This window comes from Cebus imitator, unplaced genomic scaffold, assembly GCF_001604975.1.
Source record: "Cebus imitator isolate Cc_AM_T3 unplaced genomic scaffold, Cebus_imitator-1.0 Scaffold711, whole genome shotgun sequence".
NCBI lineage: Eukaryota > Metazoa > Chordata > Mammalia > Primates > Cebidae > Cebus > Cebus imitator.
The window spans coordinates 548401-575553 of NW_016108026.1; the positions used below are offsets into that span (position 1 = coordinate 548401).

The following is a 27153-nucleotide window of genomic DNA, read 5'->3' on the forward strand; positions in this document are numbered from 1 at the left end:
TTTTTTGATACGGAGTGTCGCTCTGTTTTCCAGGCTGGAGTGCAGTGGCACAATCTCAGCTGACTGCAATCTCTGCCCCCCAGGTTCAAGTGATTCTCTTGCCTCAGTCTCTTGAGTAGCTGGGATTATAGGCACCTGCCACCACACCCAGCGAATTTTTGTATTTTTAGTAGAGATAGGGTATTGCCATGTTGGCCAGGCTGGTCTTGAACTCCTGACCTCAGGTGATCCACTCACCTCAGCCTCCCAAAGTGCTGGGATTACAGGTGTGAGCTACCACACCTGGCCTTCACTGTGGGGTTTTCTCGGAGGCCTGATGACACTGCATTTGTGTCTATAAGTTAAACGTCTGAAAGCTGTTGGTTAGCTGTGTCTGTGTGTGTGGTGGGGGTGGGGAATGTGATCATGGGGCCCTTGCCATGTCTTTGCAGGTTTTTCCTCCTGGACCTGTTTTTCTCCCCAGTTTTCCCTTTCCAAGCCTGGCTTCCAGATTTGAGAGCTAAGTGGGTCTGAGGGCTGGGACCCCAGGGTTCATCGCCTGGCTTCGATGTTCCCTAAATGGGGCTTTTTGGAGTTTTTGTGTCCCCTTGGGAGTGCTCCCCACTTCTGTGGGGATGAGAGGCAAAGGGCATGGCGGCTGGGTGGGTACCAGGTGGGAGGGGCTGGGTTCTACCTGCTCCCCATACAGGTTCTGTCAGACTGCCACTCTTGGGCTCCTAGTCCCTGAGACCCCTGGGGCTGTAGCCACAGCCCACTTTCCTTCCTGTAGCTTCACACTCCTCTTACCCGCTCTCAGGACTTTGATTTAGTTTTCTTTGCTCAGCTAAGCCAGTCCACCCATCCATCCCTCTCCAGCTTCCAAACCTCTGTCTTTGGCAGGCCATGCCTTTTCCTTCCTTTATTGCTGATTTCATGGGATGCCAGCCACAAGTGGAGACAAACAAGGGCATTCTGAATGCCTCATCCTGTACAAGTGCCCTTTGGGTCTCACCATCTGACCCTGTTAACACCCTCTGTGGGCATCCCGCCCTGGCACTGCATGCACTTCTGCCTGGAGGGTCTCAGAGAACTGAAAGGGCTCTCAGAGGTCAGGACTTTTATGTCACATCATCACGTGGAAGCTCCTGGAACAGACGGGGAAACTGAAGCACGAGGAGGGGAAGGTCCTCACCACCCAAGGTTGCATGGTGAGATAGTACAGAGCGGAGCTGACTCCCAGGCCAGGGCTCTCCCACAGCCTCGTGGGGCCAGCTCCATGGCATGGGCACTGATGTCATGGACTCTTGATGTCAGCCGAGTGAGCAGAAACCAGGACAGTTTGGAGGCTGCCACCTGACAGGCTGACCTCATCCTTACAGTGTTGGTTACCGTGGGCCATCTCTTTGGGCTCTGGGGACATCCTGTACCTGATCACTGAGGAGACCTGTGGTGCGCCCTGTGACCTCCCTGGCTCTTGCCGTGTGTCTTAAGGATTGACGGAACTTCGTGGATTCTGTGGCTGTGCGTGGAGTGCATACGTGTCACCAAGCCCCATGCGGGGGGAAGAGTGCTGAACCAGGCGGGCGATCTTGATGGGGCTCCCAGGCTGCTGGGGAAGCAGACAAATCAACCCGCAGTGACAGCACAGCCTGGTCGGGGCCATGAGAGGCACATCCCTGGGTGCTTGCGGCGGTGGGGGTGGGGGGGACCCATCATCCTGCTAGGGTTGAGTGAAGAGAGAGGGCTCTTGGAGGGTGTCTTGGAGGAAGTGGCCCTTGGGTTGGCTGATACAGTTCGAGTTGAATTGGAATTGATTCAGAAAGAAGAGTGGGAAGAGGCTCTGGGTGTGTGGAAGAGCATATGAGGATGCCAGGAGGCTGTAAGCACCCTGAGGGGTGCAGGGTCAGAGTGGGAGAGCTGAGCTCAGAGCAGTGCAGGGAGTGAGGAAGCTCCTGGTTCTGAATCCATGCAGTATCCATGCTTCCCCCGCCCCCCACCCACCCTGGGGACCCCCAGGGGCCTTTTGTGCTCATCTCTGGGCACGTGTGTCCTTCCGGACTGCGACTTCTGAGGAGCTTCCCGAGAAGTCCTGCTGGCTACCGGCAGCCTTAATTTTGCGATGGGGGAAAAACACAGAAAGCTTTTGGCCTGAAGTCATATGTGCTCTGCAGTGGCAGTGGAAACAAGCAGTTGAAGATGGTTAGGACTGAATGTTCCTGTTTTTAAAACAGTTCCCAGGAAAAACAAATGTTTGAAAGTTAAACATTTTGGCTATTAGGATGGAACAGAAGAAAAATCACATTTGCCTTTTAAATACAGGCGCCATTGCTGAATCTCCAATCCAACAGACTCTCGTGCTGGACCCTTGGAGGCCGGATAAGGCCAGTGGGTCTGCAGCTTGGTGGAGGGGCCTGCCATCCTAGGATATGTGTTCTATCTGGGGTGTTGCAGCACTGAACTCTGGGTAGGCAGGTCAGGGCCCCAGTGAGCTGCTGTGTGGCCCCACGCAGGTGATCTGAACTTCTGGAGCCGCTGTTCTCATCGGCAGCTTCGCAGCTGACATTTCTGGGTTGTACCATATATTACAGCCATAATGCAATGAAAATGGCTAATATCCAGGTTATATTAACCTTACTTTTTGTTTTCTGTATTCAGATGCTTTGATATCTGGGGCCTTGCTGAGCCAGGAGGAATTGTCCCTCCTAGGGTTAACCAATTCCTAGATACAGCAAATAACTATGCGAGCCAACCATTCCACAGCCCACAGTGGAGTGGATAGGGCCAGTATCCACCTGCCCTGATCACCCCAGGGTTAGTCCCAGGTAGTTAGGGACAGCTCCTATGCCCCGGAACCTGCAAGAATTATTCAAACTAGACAGTCCTAAGTCTTTTCCCTTGCCTTGCCCAACCCTTCCTTCAGAAACTACAAATCAGGCTCTTGCCCATGTTTCCTCCTCCCCCTCCCCCTCCGGACTTACCCCAGGGCTTCCCTGTCCCGCCAGGCTTGGTGGAGCGTGGCTCGCGTTTTTAGAGAACTGTGAGTGTAACCCTCCTTCGTGACAGTCATTTCTGTGTCTCGTGTCTTATCAAACCTGCTTAAAAGCAAATCCCTGCAGAAGTACAGATATGGCGTGGGCTTCACGTGTCTTCACCAGCTTCATCGTCGCAAGAACACTGTGGGCAAGCGTAAGCATGAGTGCTTTACCAATGGGGACACTGAGGCTCAGGGAAGTGAGGGTTCTCATTCTGGACAGAGAGCCAGTGGGAGGTAGAGATGGGAGTCAGGCTCCCCAGCCCACACCCCTACCCACTCTGCTGCACTGCTCGCTCATCTCTGTCACGGGGAGTGTGTCCCTTGCCTGCTGGAGGCGGTGTCTAGAAGCAGTGAATGCACATTGCTGGTGGCAGAGCCTGAACAGGGTGCTCATGCAGGGTAGCAGAATTCAGATTCTGCAGGCGCAGCCATGCCTTGTGTTCCCCTGAACTCAGCCTTGTCCGTTGTTGCAGGCATCTGACTCCAGAGCCCTCCCACCTGTTCAGGTTATACACAGAATTCCCTTTCTCTGCATGGTCAGACACGATCCTCCATGCGTGCTTGGCCGTGTAGTGCTATTCCCGGTGTTCATACGCTGAGCTGCACCAAGACCCCATGGTGGCTCCCAGCTGACTCTCACCACTTGCTCCATCCCAGTGCTTTTCTAGACCATGTGCCATCCCAAGAAGTCTGCTCATGTGAATCTCCCAGACATCGGCAAGTGTTTAAACACAGAACTGTCAAAGACGTACTAAAAATGCAATCAGAGATCGTTATGCTGTCTCTTTATTCCATCCCCCTCTGCTGTGTTCTGCGAGATGGGAATGGGCGGAAGAAGCCATAAGTGGGCATTTTCCTGATTGTCACTGCATTTAGAGAACACTAAAACTCCGCCGGGCTCAATACTGCACTCCGGGAATGGCGTCGATGGTGGAGACGCTTGCACATATCTTGTTGAATTTAACAGATTATGCAGTTTGGAGGCAGCACTTTCTGTTAAATGGGATGGGTAAGTGTTAGCGATAAAGAATTGTAACCTTTTGGAGGGAGATTAATCTCGGAAGCACAAACAGCAGAGACTTCCATGTACATCCCTCTCCACCCCGTGCAGCAGCTGCGTGTGGTGCCGTGTGGAATCTGTGTGTGGATGCATGGCTATTTGGATCCACGTATGTGGCAAGTGAAAAGTGAAAACAACAGGGCCGTCCTCTAGTGCTCTTCTGGTTAAGACTCAAAAGCCTTTTCACCAAGATTTCCATGGCTAGCGAATGCCAGGATCTTTGATCTGGCTGGGAGAAAATAAGGCATTTTGGGAAGATGGTCTGAGTGTTTTCATGCAGAATACCAACATGTAGTATTGCTCTCCAGCCCTGAAAAGCAAGGGGAGGTAGGACTGGCTTTGGCATCAAGGACCCTGTGCTTGTGGCAGAGGCTGGGAGATCAGCATCCTCGCCCACCTGGCAGAGCCCGCCTGGCATGTCTCCAGTGGCAGGGTCTGACTGGTGCCACAAGCCCCTGCTCCACTCTTCCCAGATGTCCTCATATCCTGCCAGTTCCCCAAAGTGTCCACTTATCAGGCATGTCTACCAGAGGCTGGTCATTGGTCACACATCTCTGAGGCAGGAGGCCAGGGTTCAAGTCCTAGCTCTCCATTGTCTTGCTGGGTGACCTTGGACAAGTCTCTCCCCCTTTCTGAGCTCCAGTTTCTTCCCCTCCAATGAGTGGCGTGGATTGGGAGCTCTGCAGACCTCTTGGTGGTATTTGTTCATGATTGTGTCCCTAGCAGAGCCTCCCCGGGGTCTGGAACATGAGAACATTGTTCACATGTTCAATCAGGGCTCATGGAGAGCTGACCAGGGTTGGGGGCTTTGCAGTGAGTCCAGCTTCAGGGAAGAAAGTGACCATTCAGCCTAAGGGGCACTCAGGATAAGCTCAGTGGATTCTTAGCTTCCATTGGGTTGATGAGGGGAGGTGGATGAGAAAAGGCATTTGGACCCATCCGTGCCCATGCTGAGCCTTACCAAGGCAAGCGCAGCCCCCCGCACCTGCACTGCTTGTCCACCGTGCCCGGCCCGGGGGTGCTCTGCAGAGAGGGCTTTTCTTTCGCCTTTTCCATGTTGTGCCCATCTCTGGTCCACGGGGTCATGGTATGTTCTGGTCTCCAAAGTGGATGCTGCCTGGTTTCTTTTCACACCTGCTTGGAGAACAGCTGCTCTCCTGGGGCTCAGGTGTTTCTGGTGCCTTTTCAGGCAGCTCCTGTCAGGGCAGGGGGGGAGGTCCCCTGTGTGTCAGCCTGACAGGGAGGAAGAACATCGGGAAAGAGCAAAGAGACCGACATCCATTTCCTCTGTGTGCAATGCAGGCATTGGGCGTAAGTCTGTATTCGTCTCATTTTTCCCCCATAAAGCCCCTGCACATCAATTACTTGAGGTCCCCAAAACACTCCCCTTATTCACTGTTTAGACAGAGGGTTGTGATGAAGCTAAGCAAGAAAGCCCCTGGTGATTGGTCACTGGGCATTTTATCTATGTTCGGGCTGGTAAGGGTGATGTGAACACTAGAAAACTAATGCAGCCTTAGGCTCTAACAACAGAGGTAGCAGCCCTAGAGCAGGGGAGATGTCTCATCCCTACTCTGTGATGGTCAGGCCATGCTGGAACTTTAGTTTGGTGTCCATGCATCCATGCATCCATCCATGCATCCATCCATGCATCCATCGAGAGGCAGGGTAGCATGATGGTGCAGAATGCACCTCAGGATACTGCCGTAGGGTCTACCAAATGTCCACTGTCCTCTGTAATTGTCAGTCATTTTGCTACTGATGTGTGTGATCTTAGGCAACCTCTTTCTGGGTCTCGATTTTTCAGACCCTGGGGATAGTAACACCTAAGTGTCTGTGAAGGTTACGCACAGCTGGTGAATTGCCAAGTCCAGGTGGACACCCATAGGCATATTTGTGACTTTGGACTCAGAGGGATATGGTGCTGGGACAGTTTCAGTGTTCATAAGTGGATGTCCCCCTGCTTCCAAGCTATGGAGCAGACAGTATTTGAGGCTGTCACCCCAGCAGGTGGTGGCTCCTGCCCTGCTGCCTGGCTTATGTACAGGAGCTGGGCCTTGTGCCCCATCCACATTTTCCTGAAAGGGAAGAAGCCTCAGTCATCCCCCGCTAGGATGACAAGAAGAGGGGAGGGCTGACAGCTTCTGCACCGCACCCAATCCCCAGGAGTCGGGAGCTGCAGAAATAAATGAAACTGTAAAGTTGGAGTAATTTGCTAATTTGCTTAAGTGACACCCCCAGTCAAAGACATGACGAATACATGAGCGCGGGCTCCGCACCCCCAGCTTGGGCAGCAGGATGGATGGGTGATGTGAAGTGGAAACCTGGTGAATCAGAGCCCGAAGGCAGTGATGGTGGCTACCCCGAACCCAAGCCGGCGGGATCTGGCTGCCTCCCTGCTGCAGTGTGTCTGGGGAGGGGGTCACACACTGGCTCTGGGTCTGCTGGCCTTGGAGGAGTCTGAGGCGCCAGTCCAGAGGTATGGGGTCAACTGGACCAGCGTCCCCCTCCGCAGCCGTGGGGCCTGGGCGGCTTTCCCAGCCTTTGAGCCTCGTTCTACTCAGCTGCAAAGAGGAGAAAATAGAACCAAGTACCTTGGGGGTGCTCTAGGGAAATGAGAGCATGGCTCTCCACCAGGGGTCCGGAAGTGGCCATCTTTCCTGCTGTGTCCTCCCCGGCCCACTGCCAGCTGCTCGGGCCCACGCAGCCCTCCTCTCTCCTCTCCACAGTCTGAGCCTCACTGGAGAGGGCTTCTCCACTCTGTGCCTGGTCACACTGTGGGGCTGTGGGCGGCTTCATTTGCCAGACTTCTGCTGGGGCCTGCTAAGGACAGAGCTGGGGGAAGCAAACACGCCTGCTTCCGTGTTCTTAGAGCTCTCCCATGAGCACAGCAAGCGGAGTTCCTAGCACCCCTGAGCCGGGGTGGGCTCTGATGAACAAGAGGAGGGCGAGGGGAGGTGGAAGGGACTTGGAGAATCTCATCCCAGCAGCCTGATTGGAAGCTCCCTGGCCAGGCTGCTCCCTTTATGTCACTGGGGACATAAACTGAAATGCCTATTAGGGGTGGATGGTACTTTCAAATGAATGAAGAAGACTAGGTGTGAGACAATAGGGACAGGTGGGGACTGGGGCCAGCTGGACGCATTCATCCTGTCCAAGGGAATGACACTCAGTACTTCCTGACTGGAATGGGATGGCCAGAGGTTAAATTGTATTTATTTCTTAATTTTGAGAAAACGGAAGCAATGAAGTGTTATTAGCAGCCTCTCACATTTTTAGTGTTGGCAACAAGTTCAAGTTTTTTAAAAAAAGTTGTGCCAAACAAAATATGTCTGTGGGTGGGTCTGGCCTGCCTGCTTCTAGTTTGCAAACTCTGGCCCAGGGAAGCTCTTTGGTTTTTTTTGAACATCAAAAGTTTTGTACATTTCCATTTATTATCTTCTATGATAGCAGAACACTTCTGCAAGGTCGCTGTTACCTTTCTCATTTTATAGGTGAGGAAACCGAGGCACGGAGAAGCTAAGTTGTACAGCTGGCTAGTGGCGGAGTGGGTCTGGGATCCAGGCTGCTGGCGCTGAGATTCTGTGGCCTGCTATGTACCGGTGGCCCCCTGCCCCGGAGTTGGTAAATCCTGAAGAAAGAGCAGTACTTTCTCAAATCTGTAAAGCAGTCTGGGGTGGCTGGTGAGTCAGCCACGAGTAGATTGTGATTTTCTGCCTGTTTTGCAGAAAACATCTGTCTCACCTTGGGGTTCCCTTCTCACCGCCCTGGCCCACCCTCCCTGGCCAGGCTGGGAACTGGCCATTTGCCGTGGCCGTAGGGCACATGGTTGGACAGACAGATGGGGGTGGAGAAGACGCTCGTAGCGGGGCTCTGGACTCTTCTGTTTCATTGCAAGGAGGATGTAATAGTGGCTGTAGTTATGGGACGTGCACTGCCGTAAACCTCACTCTGCCCTTCCCTGGAGCTCACATAAGGGCTGGGAAGATGAGCTTTTTCTAGAGTGCTTCCTGGGAGCTGAGTGTGATGGCACATCATCCGAGCCGCAGCCCATATTGCGAGCATCCATCTCCAATAAGAAAAACGATCCTTCGTATCTGGAGCAGAGGCATTTCTGGAATTCACTTCCCCACGGAATGCTCACACAGCGGGAGAGGTTGTGTTTTTGGTCATGGTAGGAAAGGCTCTGCTGTTCCTGGACTGCTGTGTTATCCCAGGAGACAGACCACGGTGCCCATGCTGCTGGCCGTGGCCCCAGCCGGAGGGTGGGGGCAGTGAGGAGCGAAGGGAACGTCAGGGCAGGGGCTCAGTGGAGCCGGCGGCCAGAGACGGGCTTGGGCACCTTGCCTTGTGAGTGACTTAGCGGATGCGGGCCAGGGTCTCTCAAGGATAGAGGGGGTGCCTCATGAGGTATGGGTCTTCGTGAGCCATGGTTACTGCTTTGTGAACTGCTTATGGAATTTCACCCTTTTCCTGTCTGGGCCCCCATCTCTCTGAGGTCCCTATGCTGTGCTGGCACCTTCACACACACTTGCTTGACCCATCAAGGCACTGTCCAGGGCACTCTCCCCTCCAGGAGGGGCCGGGAGAAAGGCTTGGGTCTCCAGGTGCATGTTTTATCCACATCAGGGCTCCCAGGTACCATCTTGACTCTCCAGGCCCATGAGAGCCTGGCGGCTGAGGGTGGGGGAGAGTGGGGAGTCAGGGACCTGAGCCTGGGGTCAGGCTGGCTTTCAGATGGGGTGAGGGCCGGTTGGTGGCATTTACTGAGACCAAGGAGCCGCGGTGGTCTTGCGCCTGCGTAGAGCCAGCCTGGTGGGTGGGGCCTGCCAGGCAGCTGTCGAGAAACCAGCCCCCAGCCAGTCTCCAGGGTGGAAGTGCACACTCCTGCCTAGGGAATCCACAAAACTGGACCCCGGAGAGAGAAAGATGTGTACCTTGGAAGAACTACCCAAAAGTGTGCACACAGCAAAATGAGAATGACACTATTGTAATTTGGTGTGCTGTATACATTGGCATTTTTGTTTTGATTCTATCTAGACTTTGTTTTGGCTTTGAATTTCCACAGCAATCGGGGAGGGCACTATAATTTTTCCTGAGTGTGGGGTCTCTAGACATTTGAACTGACCTCTGCAAAGACCTTGAAATTCCTTTTGGAATGTGGAGGATAAAGAGTCCAGGATACCCAGGTGGTGGGTGCCTGGGACCATGAGACTGGTGACAACTAGGGCTGGGGGCACAGAGTGAGGTCTTCTTCCAGTAGGAAACTAGACCAGACAGAAGGAATGGAGGCAGAGAAGTCCCAGTGGGAGGCTAGGCACTGTGCAGCTGGGTGGCCTGGGAGGAACCTGGCCAGCCTCCGCCTGATGATTTCAAGGGCTGATGGCCAGTGGAGCCTGAGCAGGCAGGACTGTAGGGACAGGGTTCGGGCTGCTGCCTCCTCTGACCACTCCGTGGAATGCTCACATGGTGGGAGAGGAAGAGTTGGGATATAATGAAGGCACCTGTCGGAGGCCCAGCAGCAGAGGTACCCCCGTCAGCGATCCCAGCAGCTTCCTCTGCCCGCCCCTGTCTCAGCCATGCTGTGGCTTCCGGAAAAGCTGATGGCTGTGTGCTGTGTGTCTGTCTGTGTCCGCCCCTGCAGGCAGCCTGCCCTACGAGTATAAGATTGTGATCGCAGGCAACCACGAGCTGACCTTTGACCAGGAGTTCATGGCTGACCTCATCAAGCAGGACTTTTACTACTTCCCATCTGTGTCGAAGCTGAAGCCGGAGAACTATGAGAATGTGCAGTCGCTGCTGACCAACTGCATCTACCTTCAGGACTCGGAGGTCACCGTGCGGGGCTTCCGGATCTACGGCTCCCCATGGTGAGTGGGCCTGGGTGCCGGTCCTGCCTGCTGGAGAGACCAGAGCTGTGGCTGAGTGCAGGGGCTGTGGGGGATGCTAGAAGCAGCAGGAAGTTTGGGATGCGAGGCTCAGGACTGAATCTTGCCCCCTCACCCTCTGTGTGAACCTAGGCAGGTCACTGCTGCTCTCTGGGCCTCTGTTTCCCCATATCTCACTGAAAATGGTAATATCAGCTCTATCCTGTGGTATGCTGTGAGATACTAGCTCACTTACAGACAGGTACTATTATCTGCATTTTACAGGTGAGGAAACTGAGGCCCAGAGTGGGCGAGGACCTTGCCAAAGGTCACACAGCTAGGAAGGGGCAGAGTTGGGATTAAACACAAGCAGTTTGATTCCAGAACCTCTGCCTTTAATGAATATTCTACAGTGCTAGGAATCTTTCCCGAATGCTGTCTTCCCGCTCCGTACAAAAAAGATGCATATGTCAGGGGCTGGGGGAGATGATGATGGTAATGATGATATTGGTGATGTTGGTGATGATAATGGTGATGGTGGTGATGGTAGTGATGGTGAGGCTGATGGTGGTGATGACAGTATAGTCATGATAATGGTGATAATAATGGGGATGATGGTGATGTGATGATGGTGGTGATGGAGATGATTATGGTGATGGCGATAATGGTATGGTGATGATGGAATGATGGTAATGATGATGGTGGTGGTGATGATGGTGATGTGATGATGGCGATGGTGGTGATATGGGGGTGATGATGATGGTGATGGTAATGATGATGATGGTGATGGTGATGATAATGTGATCATAATAGTGAGGGTAGTGATGGTGATGGTGATGGTGGTGGTGGTGGTGATGATGATGGTGGTGATGATGGTGATGATGGTGGTGTGATGATAATGGTGAGGGTGGCGGTAATGATGATGATGATGATGGTGATGGTGATGGTTGTGATGGTGATGATGGTGGTGATGTGATGATGATGGTGAGGGTGGCGGTAATGATGGTGATGATGGTGGTGATGTGATGATGATGGTGATGATGGTGGTGATGTGATGATGATGGTGATGATGGTGGTGATGTGATGATGATGGTGATGATGGTGGTGATGTGATGATGATGTTGATGGTGGTGGTGATGTGATGATGATGGTGAGGGTGGTGGTGTGATCATAATGGTGAGGGTAGTGATGTGTGACTATGTACAGGTGGCTCAGCCTCTCTGGCCCCTCTTTGTAGTGGGGAAATGACACTGCCTGCCTTGTAGGGGGGTTGTGAGGTCTACGTGGGGCCATCCAGGGGAAGGCTGCTTAAAGGAAGGCCCCGGAGAGTGGCTGCGGTCATTTATTGTTACTGCGGTGCTCCTTGGGAAGCCAGGAGGAAGATAACCAGTTTTATTCCACAAACCTCAAGGCACGCCTAGGCCTATGTTACCCCATTTTACAGAAAGGCAGGTAGAGGACCAGGCAGGGATGTGGCTTGCTCAGGGCATCCTGGGAGTGGTCCTCCAGGCTTCTGGTCCTAGCTCTTCCTGATCCAGGGCAGAGGCCATTCAGTGGCCTTTCTAAACGCCTGCTGTGTGCCAGGCCTCTGTTCTCAGAATAGCCTTCGAGTACACACAGGCCTTTTAGGTCCCATGAGGACATTGAGGGCTGGGGATTGAGCTGATGTCCTCCTGCTCTCAGGAATGAACTTGTTAATTCAGTCATCAAGGATGTACAGAGTGCCAGGGAGACCCTGGGGACATGCTGTGGACAGACAGACAGTGCTGCTGCCTTCATGGAGTTTACATTCTCGTGGGAGACTATCAACAGCCAGTTCCATAGTCAGAAAGAGCCATGAAGGAGGGGCCTTGGGTGCTGGGGTTGGGGGAGGCTTCCTGTGGGGAGAGCCAGAGCCTAAAGAGATACAGGCAGCTAAGTGTGGTGAAAGGGTGTGGCAGGCAGAGGGAACAGGCTGGGCAAAGGCCAGGAGGCTTGAGAGGGCCTAGGGCATTTTGGAGACTACAGAGCTGCATGTGGCTTCCAGGGACCTGGGTGGATGACAGCAAGAGAGCAGAGGCTGGGCAGCCAGATCTTGTTAGGTGCCACCAGAACCTAGGTCCCTGGGTCCGTGGCCTTACCCCATCCGCCCAGCAGGCTGCCGGGAGCCAGGACTTCTGAAGGTGTCAGGTACCCTCCCTGAGCCCCGGGCTTCCCAGTAAGTGGGAAGATGACGTGAGGTGATCTGGGGAGCACGGGGCTCTACCCTGAGAGTCTCTTGGTGGAGAGGGACGCTCCTTTGCTGGTATCCCCAGGTGGTACTAGCAGCAACACGATTGGAAGAGGAATTAACCAGCCCCTAAGAAAGTATTCACGGCTGAAGAACCCCGGCCTGGCTGCCGATCCTGTCTGGCGTCGAATGGGGTATATATGGGGGTTGTGTGCCCCCTTGCCAACTGTCTGTTGAGGTTCAGGCTGGGGCCCCCCACTCCCTTGGCACCAGCTGCCTGGGCACATGGTGGCTCGTTCGGGAGGTGCCGGTGGCAGAGCTGCTTGTGATCATTGTGAAGTTCAGATGTTCCGGATTTTCCTTTTCTTTCCCCTCTGCCCTTCACTTATTGGCTACCACAGGAGGAATCCCTTCCAGCTTTAGAAGCACAGTTAGACCAGCAGGCAGGGAGCAGGGATGGAATAAACACTAGCAACGAGTGACCTAACAGCAGCTGCAGCTGGACACGTGGGCAAGGCCGACCAGGTTGAGGGGCAGATGTGTTCACCATATGGCCCTAGGAGGTAGACAGCAGAGCAGGGGACAGAAGGAAGTGACAGGAGGCAGTCTCACCAGTTCGGGAAGACTCCCCCGTAGACAGGAGCCCAGGGGAGAGGCAGTGTGGCCTTATCAAGTAGTGAGCTGCCCATCGCAAGGGGCATGCAAGCAGGAGTCTGCTGTGGGTGGGCCTAGTGTCCTACCAGCCCCTTCCCCCTTACAGGGCTACACGTCCACTGCCTGTGGTTGGCAGTTCCCCTGTAAGCAGAGGGATACATGGGCCCATTCCTGGGAGGTCCTCTCTCTGCTAGACTTGGAGGCTAGCCTTGATATTGAGGGCTTTACATAGCAAGCTAGGAAGGGGAAGCGAAAAGCTAACATATGGTTATGGCAACTGGCTTTTCTCCTGTTACCACTAAGAGATACTCTGGTTGGGAGATTTTCTTTTTCCCTGGAGATGGGCTCTTGCTCTGTCGCCCAAACTGGAGTCACAGCTCACTGCAGCCTGGACTGCACGGGCTCAAGTGATCCTCCCATCTCAGACTCCCGAGCAGCTGGGACCACAGGTATGTACCACCGCTCCCGGCTAATTTTTAACATTATTTGTAGAGATGGGATCTCATGATGTTGCTCAGACTAATTTCAAACTCCTGGGCTCAAGAAGTCCTCAGTGGGTCAGATTGTAATGGTTGTGACTTCCTCGTCTGCGGAGCTGCACACGCTGAAGACCACTGTGGTTTGTCACGTGCCTGGCTCTTGGGAGACCCTGAAATGGATCAGGCCTGCCTCCCAGGAGCTCAGGTTTGACAAGGGCCTATAACCATTGGGGGTGGGGGCCTTTGACCATCCGTATCCTGTGCTTACCCAGCCTTTGCATAAGCCAGACCCCCTGCTCAGTGCTTGCTCACCTGTTCCCATTTCAGTCCTTGCAGTGGGTTGATTCTCATGGCTGTGTGCTGGTGCAGTATCTCTGGGTGGTTTTCATTTGCATTTCCCTAATGGCCAGAGAGGCTGAGAATCTTCTCCCATGTTGATTGGCCACTTCGATTTCCTCTTTTGGGAAGTACTCAAGTCTTTTGCCTATTAAAAACAATAATTGGGTTACCTTTTTCTTACTTGTTCATGGAGACGCTTCATGTATTCTGAATGTGGGTACGAGCCTTTTCTCAGTTGTAATGTTATGAATAGCTTTTCCCCCTCTGTGACCTGCCTTTTCTCCCTCTTAGCAGAGCCTTGGAGTGAACAGAAGTTTTAAATTTTGGTGTGGTCAAATATCTTCATGTTTTTCTTTGTGATAAATGCTTTTGGTACCTTATTGCAGAGATCTTCATCTTCTGTCCTCTGAAATCATGAGGATTTGTTTCTTTTTTTTTTCTTTCTTGAGATGGAATCTCATTTTGTTGCCCAGGCTAGAGTGCAATGACGTGATCTTGGCTCACTGCAATCTCCACCTGCTGGGTTCAAGTGATCCTCTCACCTCAGCCTCCCGAGTAGCTGGGATTACAGGCACCTGCCATCATGCCTGGCTAATTTTTGTACAGATGGGGTTTCACCGTGTTGGCCAGGCTGCTCTTGAACTCCTGACTTCAAGTGATCCACCCACCTTAGCCTCCCAGAGTGCTGGGATTACAGGCATGAGCCACCTTGCCCGGCCTTGTTTCTGTATTGTCTTCTAGAACTTTTGTTGTTTTGCCTCTTATGTTCAGGTGTTGAATCCACTGGAAATGAATGTGTTGATGGTGTGAGGTAGGGATCTTGTTCATGGGGGTTTTTCCACTTGGACACCCTCCTGGCCCAGCACCATGTGTAGAAAGCCTATCCTCTTTACTCCTACCACCCTTATCTGACACATGGGTTCTGTGTCTGGCTTCTCTTTCCTGCTCCATTGGCCCATTCAGTGTACGACCACCCTGTCTTTATTACTCTGGCTGTTGGTTTATCATCTCTTTTTCCTACTAGAGCATTTGAGTCTTCATGGGGGCAGGGACCCAGATCTCTCTTTCTCATGGACCTAACTCCAGTGTCTAGTACAGAGTCTGGCTCCTCATAACAAGTATCTGTTGGATGAATGAACAAATGGATGAGTGACCAGACGGATGGATGGAAAGCTGTAGGGACTCAGTTAAAAACCAGGCCTGGTTTATTCTCCTGTGCTTGAGCCTTTCCTCCCAGGCCTGTCACCAGCTCCCTCCCCTCTGGCTCTTTCCTCCTCGTCCATGCTGCTCTCTCTAAAACAGGGCCTGACTGGGCCCTCTCCTGGCTTGCCATGTCACCCCCTTGACACCATCCCCTTCACCCTCAAGCTGAAGGCCAGATGCCCCTTTCCGTGTCCCCTGGATCCTGGGCCCTGCCCTCCCCAGCCGGGGCTCCATCATGGCATCATCAATACTGGGGCAGAGCCCTCACCACTGCTGCCCTGCACTTACCAAGCCTTTCAGTCTGCCCGGGCAAGAAGGGATGAAAGTCTCATTAGGGTGGCGTGTTTGTGCCGCCCCCTCCCAGGGCACCGAGACGGTCCAGGGCTCAGGGAGGCCGTTTGTGGTCCCTCAGGTGCAGACGGCATCGGGCTTTGCTGAGAGCAGCTTAGCGGAAGGGGGCGGGAACCAACTGCAGGAGAAGAGGAAGAACTCAGCTGGTACAAAATCCTAAGTGTTAAAAAAAATCCCGTATACATACCGTATTCATTTATGGGTTTTGGATGCATTTTTTGTTCTCATTTAACTGAAAACGGCCTTGATTTAAAAAAAAAAAAAGAGTGAGGGAGAGAGTGAAATTGGCATGCAGCTAGTCCATCTGGTCTAATTACTTCTGGTATTTTGAAGGAAGGGATCCAAACCTGCTGAGACATTAAACTTCGAGAAGTGGCTGCCGGGCCCTTTGCTGGGCGTCTGGGCTCGGATCCTGATTCGCGGCTCAGGGGTTTGACTGCCTCCTGGCAGGGCTGGACCTCCAGGCCAGGCTGGGGTGTCGGGATGCCCTGCACCTCTCTCGAGCCAGCGGCCTCGGGGGTCAGCCCTCTTCAAACAGCCGGGGTTGCTCCGGGCCATTCTGGAATAAACGTCCTGGTGCATGGCTCCCAGCTGTTTACCTCGGGTCAGAATCTTGGCTTTCTGTGAAATGCCAAGAGGGATAGTCCCCTGGCAGAGCCGTCCCTGGATTGAAGGAGGTCCTGTGTGTGCCCTGCTTGGCACATGGTGGGCATTCGCATGCCTGCTGTTCAATGTTTGTGACCTCCCAGGCTCAGGGACGGGGCAATGTGGGTGGTTTCTTTACTGCCCACAGCCGTAGGACAAAGCTGCAGCCAGCTGGCCCTTGGGACGAGACCGGACTGGGTGCTGGCACTGGCCTTTGACGTCTGCTCCTTCCCTTCCCTTTGTGCACTTAGTGGGTCTGCGGGGTGGATGGGGCCAGACTGAGCACCCTGGAACTTGAAATCTGTGTCCCAAAGGAGCTTGGGGCTGGGGGTTGATGTGATTGTAGTGACAGTTCCTGTCTTATGCTGTCCTGGAGGCCCTGTCCTCTGAAACTGTCAGGGAGGCCTCGACTCTTGTCCCCATTTTATAGCTGAGGGGACTGAGACCTAAGCCGGAAAATGGCTTGTATGAGGTTCTAGGTGATCTGAACAAGCTGGGCTTGCATGGCGGGGAGGATGGAGGCCCCACCGGTATGCACAGTGAGCTGCTAGAATGCTTCTTGTCTTTTCTTTTTTTGATGGAGTCTCACTCTGTCACCCAGGCTGGAGTGCAGTGGTGTGATCTTGGTTCACTGCAACTCCTACCTCCTGGGTTCAAGTGATTCTCCTGCCTCAGCCTCCTGAGTAAGTGGGATTACAGGCATGTGCCACCATGCCTGGGTAATATTTGTATTTTTAGTAGAGATGGGGGGTTTCACTATGTTGGTCAGGCTGGCCTCGAACTCCTGACCTTGTGATCAGCCCGCCTCGGCCTCCCAAATCCCGGCCTCCCGCCTCGGCTGGGATTACAGGGATGATCCACTGTGTCTGGCCTAGAATGCTTCTTTCTAACTTTGTAAATGTATCTTTTAGAGAAAAAACGAGACAGGGTGATCTGGCCTGATAGCTTCCTCCTTGCCTCTTACTAGAATGGGGTGGAGCCCTGGGAGTGGAGGGCAGGGTGGCGCGATCCCGGCCGGCCCCATTGCCCCCACTCCCCCAGCTGTTGCTGCTGATGGGTGACAGTGGTGAGGCTGGTTCTCCCTTCTCGTCTCTGCCTCATGGCATGCTCCACTCAGGCTTTAAGGCAGCCACCCTTGAAGCCTGATGCCTGGTGATACCGATGCCACCCTTCCTGGGAAGCCCCCCGGGGGGCCGGTTTGAACTGCCAGCTTCTCTGCTGCATGCCAGGCCCTTGGTGCCTCCTCCTGTCTCTGGGTGAGGCACAGGTGGGCCTGGCAGTCAGTGCCAAGTTTCTGACCTGGAGTCCTTTGCCCTTTCTCTTAAGAACCCTTTTAAATCTTTTATACAACCTTTATGTTTTAGTCTCCAATAATTCCCTCTGAGGTGTTGGGGGTGTTGTTATTTTACATGTCAGGCTCTTGCCCAGAGAGGTGTAATCTAGGGGGGTCCTGGGTAGCCTGGTTTTGGATGTGGCTGGTTTGGGGGGTGTAGCCTAGTTTGGGGGTGCTCCCTAGGGGATTGTTTCTGCCTTAGTCTGTGGGTACACCCAGGAGGGGCCACTTTGTGTGAGTTTCTTGGCTTGGGGCTTCCTGTGGTCAGTGGGGTCTTTTTTGTTCTGCTCTTTTTTTTTGAGATAGTCTTGCTCTGTCACCAGGCTGGAGTGCAGTGGCTCGAAGCTGGCTCACTGCAGGCTCTGCCTTCTGGGTTCAAGCGATTCTCCTGCCTCAGCCTCCTGAGTAGCTGGGATCACAGGCACGTGCCACCACACCCAGCTAATTTTTGTATTTTTAGTAGAGAGGGTTTTACCATGTTGGCCAGGATGGTCTTGATCTCCTGACCTTGTGATCCGCCCACCTTGGCCTCCCAAAGTGCTGAGATTACAGGCGTGAGTCACCGCACCTGGCCTCTATTCTACTCTTTTCCTGAAGCCCTCTGGCACCCAGCGCACTGAGGACAGAGGGCAAGTGGCTTCCCCTCCTGGGGCCTCATGACCGTTAGGACCATGCCCTCTGGTTCCAGGGGCCAGCAGTCCCCATGCATCTGGAGCAGTGCCGCTTGCATGTCGCCTTGTATTTCTGGGTGGTCCAGCACAAGGCTGGCCTTCCCCAGTTTGTTCTGGCAGGTGAGGCAACCCCCCCCCACCCCTGCTTCATATGCGAGACCCACATTCGGCCAACTGCCCCGCGTATTGTCGCGTGTAATCTGCCCAGCAACAGGCAAGGCAGGATGATCTTCATTCCCATCTTACGGATGGGTCAGGCAGGGCTTGAGTAGGTCTAGCACCTGGCCCAAGATCTCAGCCCTAGGAAGAGGCAGCCCCAGGTCCGGCCCAGGCATATGGACTTGGGCAGCTCCTGGCCTTGGCCGTCCAGTGGGCAGCTTGCTCTGGCAGCTGCTACCTGGCTTCCCCTGGGCCCCACCTCTGGCAGTTCCTGCAGGGCTTTGGGCTCCTGGATCCCTGTCCCCTTCTGTGATGCATTCCTCCGGAGCACCGGGTCCTGAATCTATAAAGAGGACTCTCCCTCTTCCCTCGCAGGGCTCTGGATGGTGAAACAGAGCCACGTAACAGGGGCATCGGGCAACCTGCAAGGTGCTACCTGGTCATCCCCTGCCTCGAGGCCAGGTTGAGTCAGGAATTGCCCCGTCTGCTCGGGGGGGCTGCAGAGCCTGTCGCTTAGGGCAGGTGTGAGCCCTGCCTGAGCCTCTCAGGGAAATGGGGCATTCAGTGATGGCTGCTCAGGGGCTTGGGAGCCAGCTGGAACGTGCCGTGGGCAAGGGGCTCCAAGGCAGCCAGCAGTGTCCACCACCAGTGATCCCACGGCCACCCACTTCCTTCTCCTTCCTGCGGTGGCTTCTTAGAATTCTGAGCCTGAGCACAGCATCAGCTGAATTCCGATGGAGGCAAAACAATTCTTCAGTCTCTGGTGGCTTGTGGTGCTGCTGCTTCAAACACACAGGCACACACACATATGCACACACATTCCTATACCATACATACTCACGTGTGCATTCACACGCACGCACACTCCCGTACCATACACACTCACGTGTGCATTCACACGCACACACAGACTCCCATACCATACACGCCCACATACGCATTCACACGCATGCACACACATTCACGTGCACACACAGAAACATTCATATACAACATTAACATAAACATGTTCACACGCACACATACATATACACATACACATTCATAAATGCTTGTACACTCATACACATTCATACACATGCGTTCAAACATGTACATTCACACACATATTCATAGACACATACATATTAACACATACATCCACACATACACATTCATACATTCACACTTGCACACATACACATTCACACTCCCGTGCATTCACCTGTACGTATATATTCACATGTATACACTTACACATATCACACATATACAGTCACAAATACGCAGTCACACACATACACATGGATACACACATCCACGTTCACACACGCACACTCACACGCACAGACACCTGCACGGTTTCCCTTTTGCCCCCTTCGTGTTTTCATCTTCAGTTCATTTGTCCAGGCAAAATTGATTTCACGTGGCTGTTTTCCTTTCTAGAAGGCCCCTCAACACGCGTGTGCACGCTACTCCACATGAGATTAATGTTTGAAACGAATCATCTGCCTCCTTCCCGCCGGAGTCCCAGCGAAACAAAAGATGGATGATTCTGTGCATGGGAAGGGTGGGAAAATTAATTAGGAATGACAAAGGACCCCGTTCTTTGGTTCCACTTATCTTGCTGCTGACTTGCTGTACGCGGTTGTGTGCCCCGGCCAGGTGTGTGATTGACGGGCTTTGGGGATGCGTCGCTAGCTCCATGCAACCCTGTCCCCTCCCGGGCAGCCCTCGGGCCCCAAGGGCAGTGGAGCTGGACCCTGCTGTCCATCTCCCCCAGCCTTTGCCTTGGCCCACCAGCCTAGGAGATACAGAGGGAGGGGACGGGGCAAACGCCTCTCACCAGGGCTGGGCAGGCAACAGAGGAAGTACGGACGGTTGGACATCCCCAGGAGACAGACACCACCTGTGGGGTGAGGACTGAGCACGTCAGCCTGGTCTCAATGCAGGCATGATCTCACTTGGGAACCAGGCATGTCTCTGACATCTCTGAGCCTCAGTTTCCCCTGCTGCAGAGTGGGAATACAGCCACACTGGGGTGCTGTGAGTGTTTGGGGAGGGACTTGGGGCCAACGACAGATGTCGTCCTCACCAGAGGCAAATACTGGCTGTGGCTGTGGCTGGCTTCCTGGAAAGCCTGGCCTCTTTGGGGAGGGGAAGCATTGGGGTGGGAAGAACAAACGGGAGGGGTCAGGACAGAGAGTGCTTGGTCTTGGGGAAAGGGGAGTGGACCCGGACCTGGACAGGCTCCTCTGAATCTCAGGGCGGCGGCACCAGCCACGGGGCTGGAACTTGTCACTCCCATGCTGGGAGCTGCAGCTCCTGTAGAGGAGAGACAGCAAAGCTGTCCTCAGAGGATTGTCAAGAGGAGGCGGTATAGGGATGCCTGGCTGCTGGCAGGTCCACTGTAAGAGGCTCTTCTTCCTCCACAGGGCTTTCACGGTGGTGGCTGCCCTAGCAGACAGCAGGGTTGCCAGCACTCAGCCCGCACCCTGGGAAATGCGGGACCTGGGGAGGCAGGCAGGGGATCCCCAGGGGAGGCGAGCCTTCCTGTGGGTCCAGATGCAGCAGAGGGGTGTGGGCATCCTGGGTCTGGGCTCGGTTCTGAGGCTTCATCTGTAAAATGGACACATAAGTTCCTGGTGCAGGTTGATGGGAGAGGGAGAGAGAATGGGACACTCAGCAGATGGCAGAGGTCTCAGAGAGTTCTCGTGACTGTTTTCGTTGCTGATGTAGGTCTTGGGGCTTCCTGACTGTCGGGGGCTCTGAGGTGGGGTTCCTGCCAGGAGGGTGCAGAGCGAAGAGGGCTAGTGTGTAACTCCTCCCACCTGCTGCCAGGTAGAGCAGCTCCTTGTTCATTCCATTCTTCATTCATACCCGTCTTGAGCAACCCCTCCCTGAAGCCTGCCTGGGCAGGAGGGTTCAAGGATGGATGGATGGATCTCAGGTACAGAGAGGCCGGGATGTGTTTAAGGTGGACATGGACAGTGAGCTCCAAGGGGAGCCTGAGCAGAATGGTCTGGAAGGGGGCGGGGCAGATCCTAAAGCCCGCTATGCCAGACTGAGGGCTGGGCTTGTCCTGGAGGCGCTGTAATGGAGGAGTCACATGCAGGGAACATGTGCGAGGTGGGGTCCCAGGAGCCAGGGGTGCAGGCCTCTTCCCCTCTATGCAGTCAGGCTCAGAGGGGACCTGGCAGGGGGTTAGGGAGCTCAGAGGAGCAGGCAGGAAGTCGCCTTGGGAGAGGAAGAGCCTGTGGCCTGGCACCCCAGGAATTGTCTGTGTGGCAGTCACCAGCTTGGGCATGGGACGCAGGAGCCTGGAGCCCTATCCCACGCCCCTCTGGCTTCCTGTGTGTCCTTGGACACACTGCCTGACTTCTCTGTGCTTCCATTTCCTTGTCTCTAAGACGGGGGGGTCCTCCCAACAGTTTTACCCTCAGGATTAACTGAGCTATAGATGTGATAGGACTTGCTGTGGGCGCGGCAGGGGTCACGGGTGATTCCCAGTCACATTTTCATCATGCTGGGATGGACATAGAGAGTACAGGCCCTGGAACTAGCATTCGGGGTTTAAGTCCTGGCGGTGTCACTTGGGTACCTCTCCCCACATCAGTTTCTGCATCTGTAGAGTGGAGGCCACGGTGGCAGCTGCCTCTCTGGGGCTGTGAGGATAGCTCTGGCTGTTCCTGGAGAGGCCTTGGGCACTGCATCTGTGTGTGTGTCCGCTCAGTGTCCTGTCGAGGGCGGCCCGCACGTCACTCTCGGCGTCATGTCCTGGCCTGGGTGTGCCAGTGGGCTCAGCCCTACCCAGACCCCCTGAGGGCCCCAACACCCTAGGAAATGGGGTGCAGCAGGGGTGGTTGTACTCCAGGGTGCTGCAGTGACCCTTGGGAACCCGACCTGCCCAGGGGCTGTGCACCTTACCTGGGGAGGCAGAGAACCCTAGCAGGACGGGCTCGGCTCCTGCAATTTCCTACAGTCGACTGTCTCCCCCTTCCCTGTTTGCTGTTGAGGAACCTGGAATTCGTGCTTCAGCGGGAGGCTGTTGAATGATTGGCCACGAGGAGGTCATTTATATTGGCTAAGCGGGCTTAATTAGACGGGACTCGGAGGTTACCATAAGAGCACGGAAAAGCTGTTAAGGGGTTAACCTCTGAGAGATTACATTGTATTCAGCGCTCTGTTAAAGTTTGAATTAATTTTTCCCATGGGTTTGTTCACATTCTAATTTTCAACTAAATGAGACATCTGTTTCAGAAAAGGAAAATTTGCTCTGGTTGTCATGGCAACTATCATTCTGTAAGAAAATTATTCCAATGGTTACTTTAGAACAGAAAGACAGAAATTCAGGACATAAAGCCGGCTCCCATGGCTTAGTGGGAATTTGCATCCGTCCGCCCTCCTCAGGGGCTGTGATGTGCGCTGGGCAGTGGGACTGGCACTGGGGCCCCTGGCCCCTCAGGGTGGCGAGGGTGGGTCCAGGCACTGGGCTGCATTAACAGTACAGGGGGTCTTGGGGGACCTCCGCATCGCATCACGGGCATTCGTGAGTCTCAGACGGCGGTGACAGTGTGGGCAGCGAGGGGTGGGCTGGATGGGGGCTGAATGGGCCCCTGGAGCCCTCGTCTGCCCTGACCTCTGACACACCAGGGGCCCCACGGGGCTTGGGCCTGCCGGTCACAGTGGTTGATTCCACCTATCAGGTCTCACTGGACATGGAGAGGGCTGTCTCATCCCCACGTACAGCATGTGGGGAGGACCTCCGCACGCTTCGCCTCCAGGAGGGACTGCTGCTTTTGTCTCCTCTGCCCGGGGCAGAGCCTGATGGTGGTTTCTATGAACGTTGTACAGGAGCGCCGGGGGCTGTTCAGGTCTTGTGGGTGACTCAGAGACCGCTGGGAGTGAGGTCTATTCAGTCTACTGCTGGCTTGCCCCCACCTACTCTTGCCGCCTTTGAGAAGCCCCCGTCTCCTAGACTGGGGATGGTGCTCCTCAGCCAGCAGTCATCCTGGAAAATGTCTTCTGGATGTCCTGTGCATTATTTGACTCTTCCTGTCCTCCGCATTCTTTTTTTTTTTTTTTTGAGACGGAGTCTCGCTGTGTCTCGTAGGCTGGAGTGCAGTGGTGCGATCTCGGCTCACTGCAACCTCTGCCTCCTGGGTTCAAGTGATTTTCCTGCCTCAGCCTCCCGAGTAGGGATTACAAGCGTGTGCCACCACGCCCAACTAAGTTTTGTATTTTTAGTAGAGACGGGGTTTCACCACGTTGGCAAGGATAGTCTTGAACTCCTGACCTCAGGTGATCCACCCGCCTCAGCCTCCTAAAGTGCTGAGATTACAGGCGTGAGCCCCCGTGCCTGTCCCCTGTCCCCTACATTCTAATAAAATCTGGAACATCCCCTCTTCTATTGATGGAGCGGCCGGGTACTTAGAAGGCATTTTCACAGTGGTGGTGCAGTGTAATCCCCCTAAGCCTCTCCTCCTCCCTCCTCTCCTCCCCTGTGTCAGGCAGTGGGGCACAGAGGAAAGCAAGAGGACTGAGGACAGAGGCGTCATTAACCCCATCTTTACACAGGAGGAAACTGAGGCCGGAAGAGGGGCAGTGATCAGCCAGGGACAGAACTGGGGTGTCCAATGCCTACTGCAGTGCCCTTACTACTCAGCAGAGGAGAACAAGGCAGCCCTCTGGCCTCCTGAATCTAATGCTGTGTGTCAGCTGCCCCCACTCCCCAGATCCTGCAGGCAAGGCTGGCCCTTCTCTGCATTTGGAGATGTTCTCATGGTCCCCCAGATGGGTGGGGGTGTGATGGAGAGGGAGAAAGGGGCAGAGGTGTCAACAGGAACAATTCCAGACTTGCTGCCCTGTTGAGTTGTGGTTCTTCACCCAGCTCTGCCTGGGCCTCCCTGTGTGACCCTGGGAAGAGGAGCAACCTCTCTGGGCATTGGGGTGGGGGAATAGGGTGGATTCTGGCTCCCCAAGATTTGAAGTTATGCGTTTCCAAGAAGCTGGCAGGAAACTGTCACCCCTGGAGGAAGGCTCCTTGGTGTTGGGTGAGGGGAAGGCAGGACAGGCAGCGGCTACCAGGGGCCAGCTCCTGGGGGTCTGTAGGTTCTCTGATAGGTTTCCTAGTGATTCCTTGAAATAACCACCCCCTGCCGTGGCTCTCGGGAACCAACAGACGTGGTCTCTCCGTACTGATGAGGCTTCCTCCTGCCTTATAAATATTTGATAAGATTTTTGAAAAATGGAGGCTGTGTTTGGAAGGCAGCACCAGAAATGTGTTGCTTCTTTTTATGTTGGCTGATGGGGCTGGGGCTCCAGGCAGGACCCTAAATGGGATCCAAGCTGCTGAGTCCTTCCCAGTAGCACCCTACCCACTCTCCTTGGCTGCCTGGTTCAGCCAGTGGGGCTCTGAACGTGTGCAGGACCACAGCATCAGAAAGTTCCAGCTGTGAGCTCAGCCCATTAGAACTGGGGCAGCCTTGGGAGCTGCCAGTGAGGCGCTGTCGGCTGTTCTTCACCAGGAACCGCGGCAGGAAAGCATTTTACTCTGTGACTCAGTCCACGTGGATGTGGGTGGCTATTTAAATAGAAATGTATTTAACTGAAGTATGCCTTCCCTGGCTTGATGGACTGTTGAATCTTGGGGAGCTGAGGTTTTCTATTCTTCTTCTTTTTTTAAATGCTGTTGCCATTCATCAAAATGCAATTTGAAAGAACCTGCTGTAAGCCAAAGGTTTTTCACTCAGGTTCCGTGGGTGATCTCAGGAGGAGTCCATGATAATCAAGGTGATAGCAATCATGTTGCTGGTGGTGGTACAGGAGGTGATTGTGGTGATACTGATAACAGTGGTGGATGATGGTGATGATGATGGTAATGGTGAGATGGTGGTGATGGGGGTCATGATGGTGATGTTGATGTTGATAATGGTAGTGGTGATGATGGTGGTGGTGATGGAGATGATCGTGGTGATAGTGATAGAGGAGGTGGTGGTGGTGATGGTGGTGATGGAGGTGATGATAATGATAATGGTCGTGGTGCTGGAAGTGGCAGTGGTGATGTGGAGGTGGTGGTTATGGAGGTGGTGGTGGTGATTGGGGTGGTGGTGGTGATGAGGGTGGTGGTGATGGAGATGGTGGTGGTGATGGAGGTGGTGGTGGTGATGGGGGCGGTGGTGAAAGGGGAGGAGTTGCTAGTAATGGAGGTGGTGATGGCAGAAGTGCTGGTGATGGTGGAGGTGGTGGTGATGGAGGTAGTGGTGGAAGTGCTGATGCTGGTTAGTTTGTCAACATAAAGGGTCTGTTCTTGTGGAATCACGTATGGGTGAAACCTCTGGGATGATTCTGGTGCCTTTGCTGCAAATGACTGAAAACCCAGTTCAAATGGCTTTGTTACAGCCCATAGAATTGGGAGGTGCTGAGGTAGGTGGGTGTCTGGTTCAGTTTGATCCAGCTGTTTCTTGGGATAGCTTAACAGCTACCACAGCTTCCAAGGCTAGAAGCTCACTATTTATACAGAGGGATGACAGTATCCACTTTTCTTCTCCTTTAAAGAATCTGAGACTCCTTGCAATTGGAATAATCTAGGTGATGTGTTCATTGAACTGACTAGAGGGAACGTCTGTCACTGATGGGTCCAGGTCTTGTGTAGGGAACAGGTTACCAGGCTGGGACTGGGTTTAATGGTCTAGGTCTACCTGGCTCCACCCTCCCAAATGGGGATGGGTTCAACCCTCCCTGGACTCCCTGGGCAGAGTTTTCAGTATAAACAAGAATGAGCAGCCCAGACCTGGAATCTGTTCTCTTTTGATTGGGGGTCCACACACCCCACCTGGGTCTTCCCTGAGTCTCCAGGTAGTGAGCTGGTCCTGAGGGCCGCCTGGCCTGTGGGGAGCATCCCCTTCCCTGTGACCGCCCCGCACTCTTGCCCGCCTGCCCTCAACCACCTGCTCTTCTTCTCCAGGCAGCCCTGGTTCTACGGCTGGGGCTTCAACCTCCCACGAGGCCAGGCCCTGCTGGAGAAATGGAACCTCATTCCCGAAGGCGTAGACATCCTGATAACCCACGGACCGCCACTGGGTAAGGCTCTGCTGGCCCAGCCCCTCAGCTCGCCCACTTGGGCCGGTGGGGTGGGCTCTGCGGCAGGGTGCTGGCTGAACCTGGCCTGTCTAGAGGAACTTTGGAGGGGTTCTGAGTACCACTTGCTGGGGCACTGGGGACACGTCACCCCATGGTCTCTCTTATGTCCTGAGTGCCCACTGAGTGCTGGGGGCTTGGCTTGTTACCTTGTGGGCTCCTTGCAACAGATTGAGAGGCCAGAAAACCCTCTCTGTGGCTTCAGCTCGTGCCTCTGCTGACCTGAGTCCCAGGTGCTGAAAATCACCAGGCCCATACACAGGGCTTCACCCAGGCAATCCTCACCCCTCAGAAACCCGGGGTCCCCGCTCCCTCACCCCCACCCAGCCCAACATCTCCAGGGCCTGTGGACCACCTCCCATCTCTCCTCTCTGCCCCCAGCCCACCACCCAATCCACACTGAGGCCATCCCTCGCCTGCATACCATCTCCCCCACCCCTACTGTCCCACCTGGGGCTTCCCCAGTTCCCTTTGTTTCCTCATTCCCACACCCTGGCCATCACCACATCCCTCCCATTCCACCTCCAAACTGTCTCCCACTCCTCCTTCTCTGCATACTGCTGAGCCTGTCTCCGGCCAGGACAATGGCGTCGCTCTCTCTCCATAGTCATGGTGGAGGTGGTAGTGATGGAGGTGGTGATGGTGGAGATGGTGGTGACGGTGGTGATGGAGGTGGTGGTGGGAGGTGGAGGTGGAGGTGGTGGTGGTGCTGGTGATGCTGGTGATGGTGGAGGTGGTGGTGATGGAGGTGGAGGTGATGGTGGGAGGTGGAGGTGGGTGGTGGTGATGGAGTTGGTGGTGGTGGATGTGGAGGTGGTGTTGATGGTGATGGAGGTAGTGGTGATGGAGATGGTGATGGTGGTGATGGAGATGATGATGGTGGTGATGGAGGTGGTGGTGGTGGAGTTGGTGGTGGTGGTGGTGGTGATGGATGTGGTGGTAGTGGTGGTAGAAGTGAAGATGGTGGTGATGGAGGTGGTGGTGATGGAGATGGTGATGGTGGTGATGGAGATGGGTTGGTGGTGATGGAGGTGGAGGTGGTGGTGGGAGGT

General features: G+C 54.3%; 1 protein-coding gene across 5 annotated transcripts in view; it reads left to right on the forward strand.

Moving 5' to 3' along the window:
* Nucleotides 1-27153, forward strand: part of MPPED1 (metallophosphoesterase domain containing 1) — an 85781-nt gene that overhangs the window by 50000 nt on the left and 8628 nt on the right. For 3 of the 5 annotated variants that reach the window (XM_037735033.1, XM_017518888.2, XM_037735034.1), the window contains 2 exons: nucleotides 9718-9943; nucleotides 25929-26044. In XM_037735033.1, coding sequence (XP_037590961.1) covers nucleotides 9718-9943; nucleotides 25929-26044 — 342 coding nt within the window. The remainder of the gene's footprint in view (nucleotides 1-9717; nucleotides 9944-25928; nucleotides 26045-27153) is intronic. The other 2 variants (XM_037735032.1, XM_017518887.2) reach the window with 1 other exon arrangement.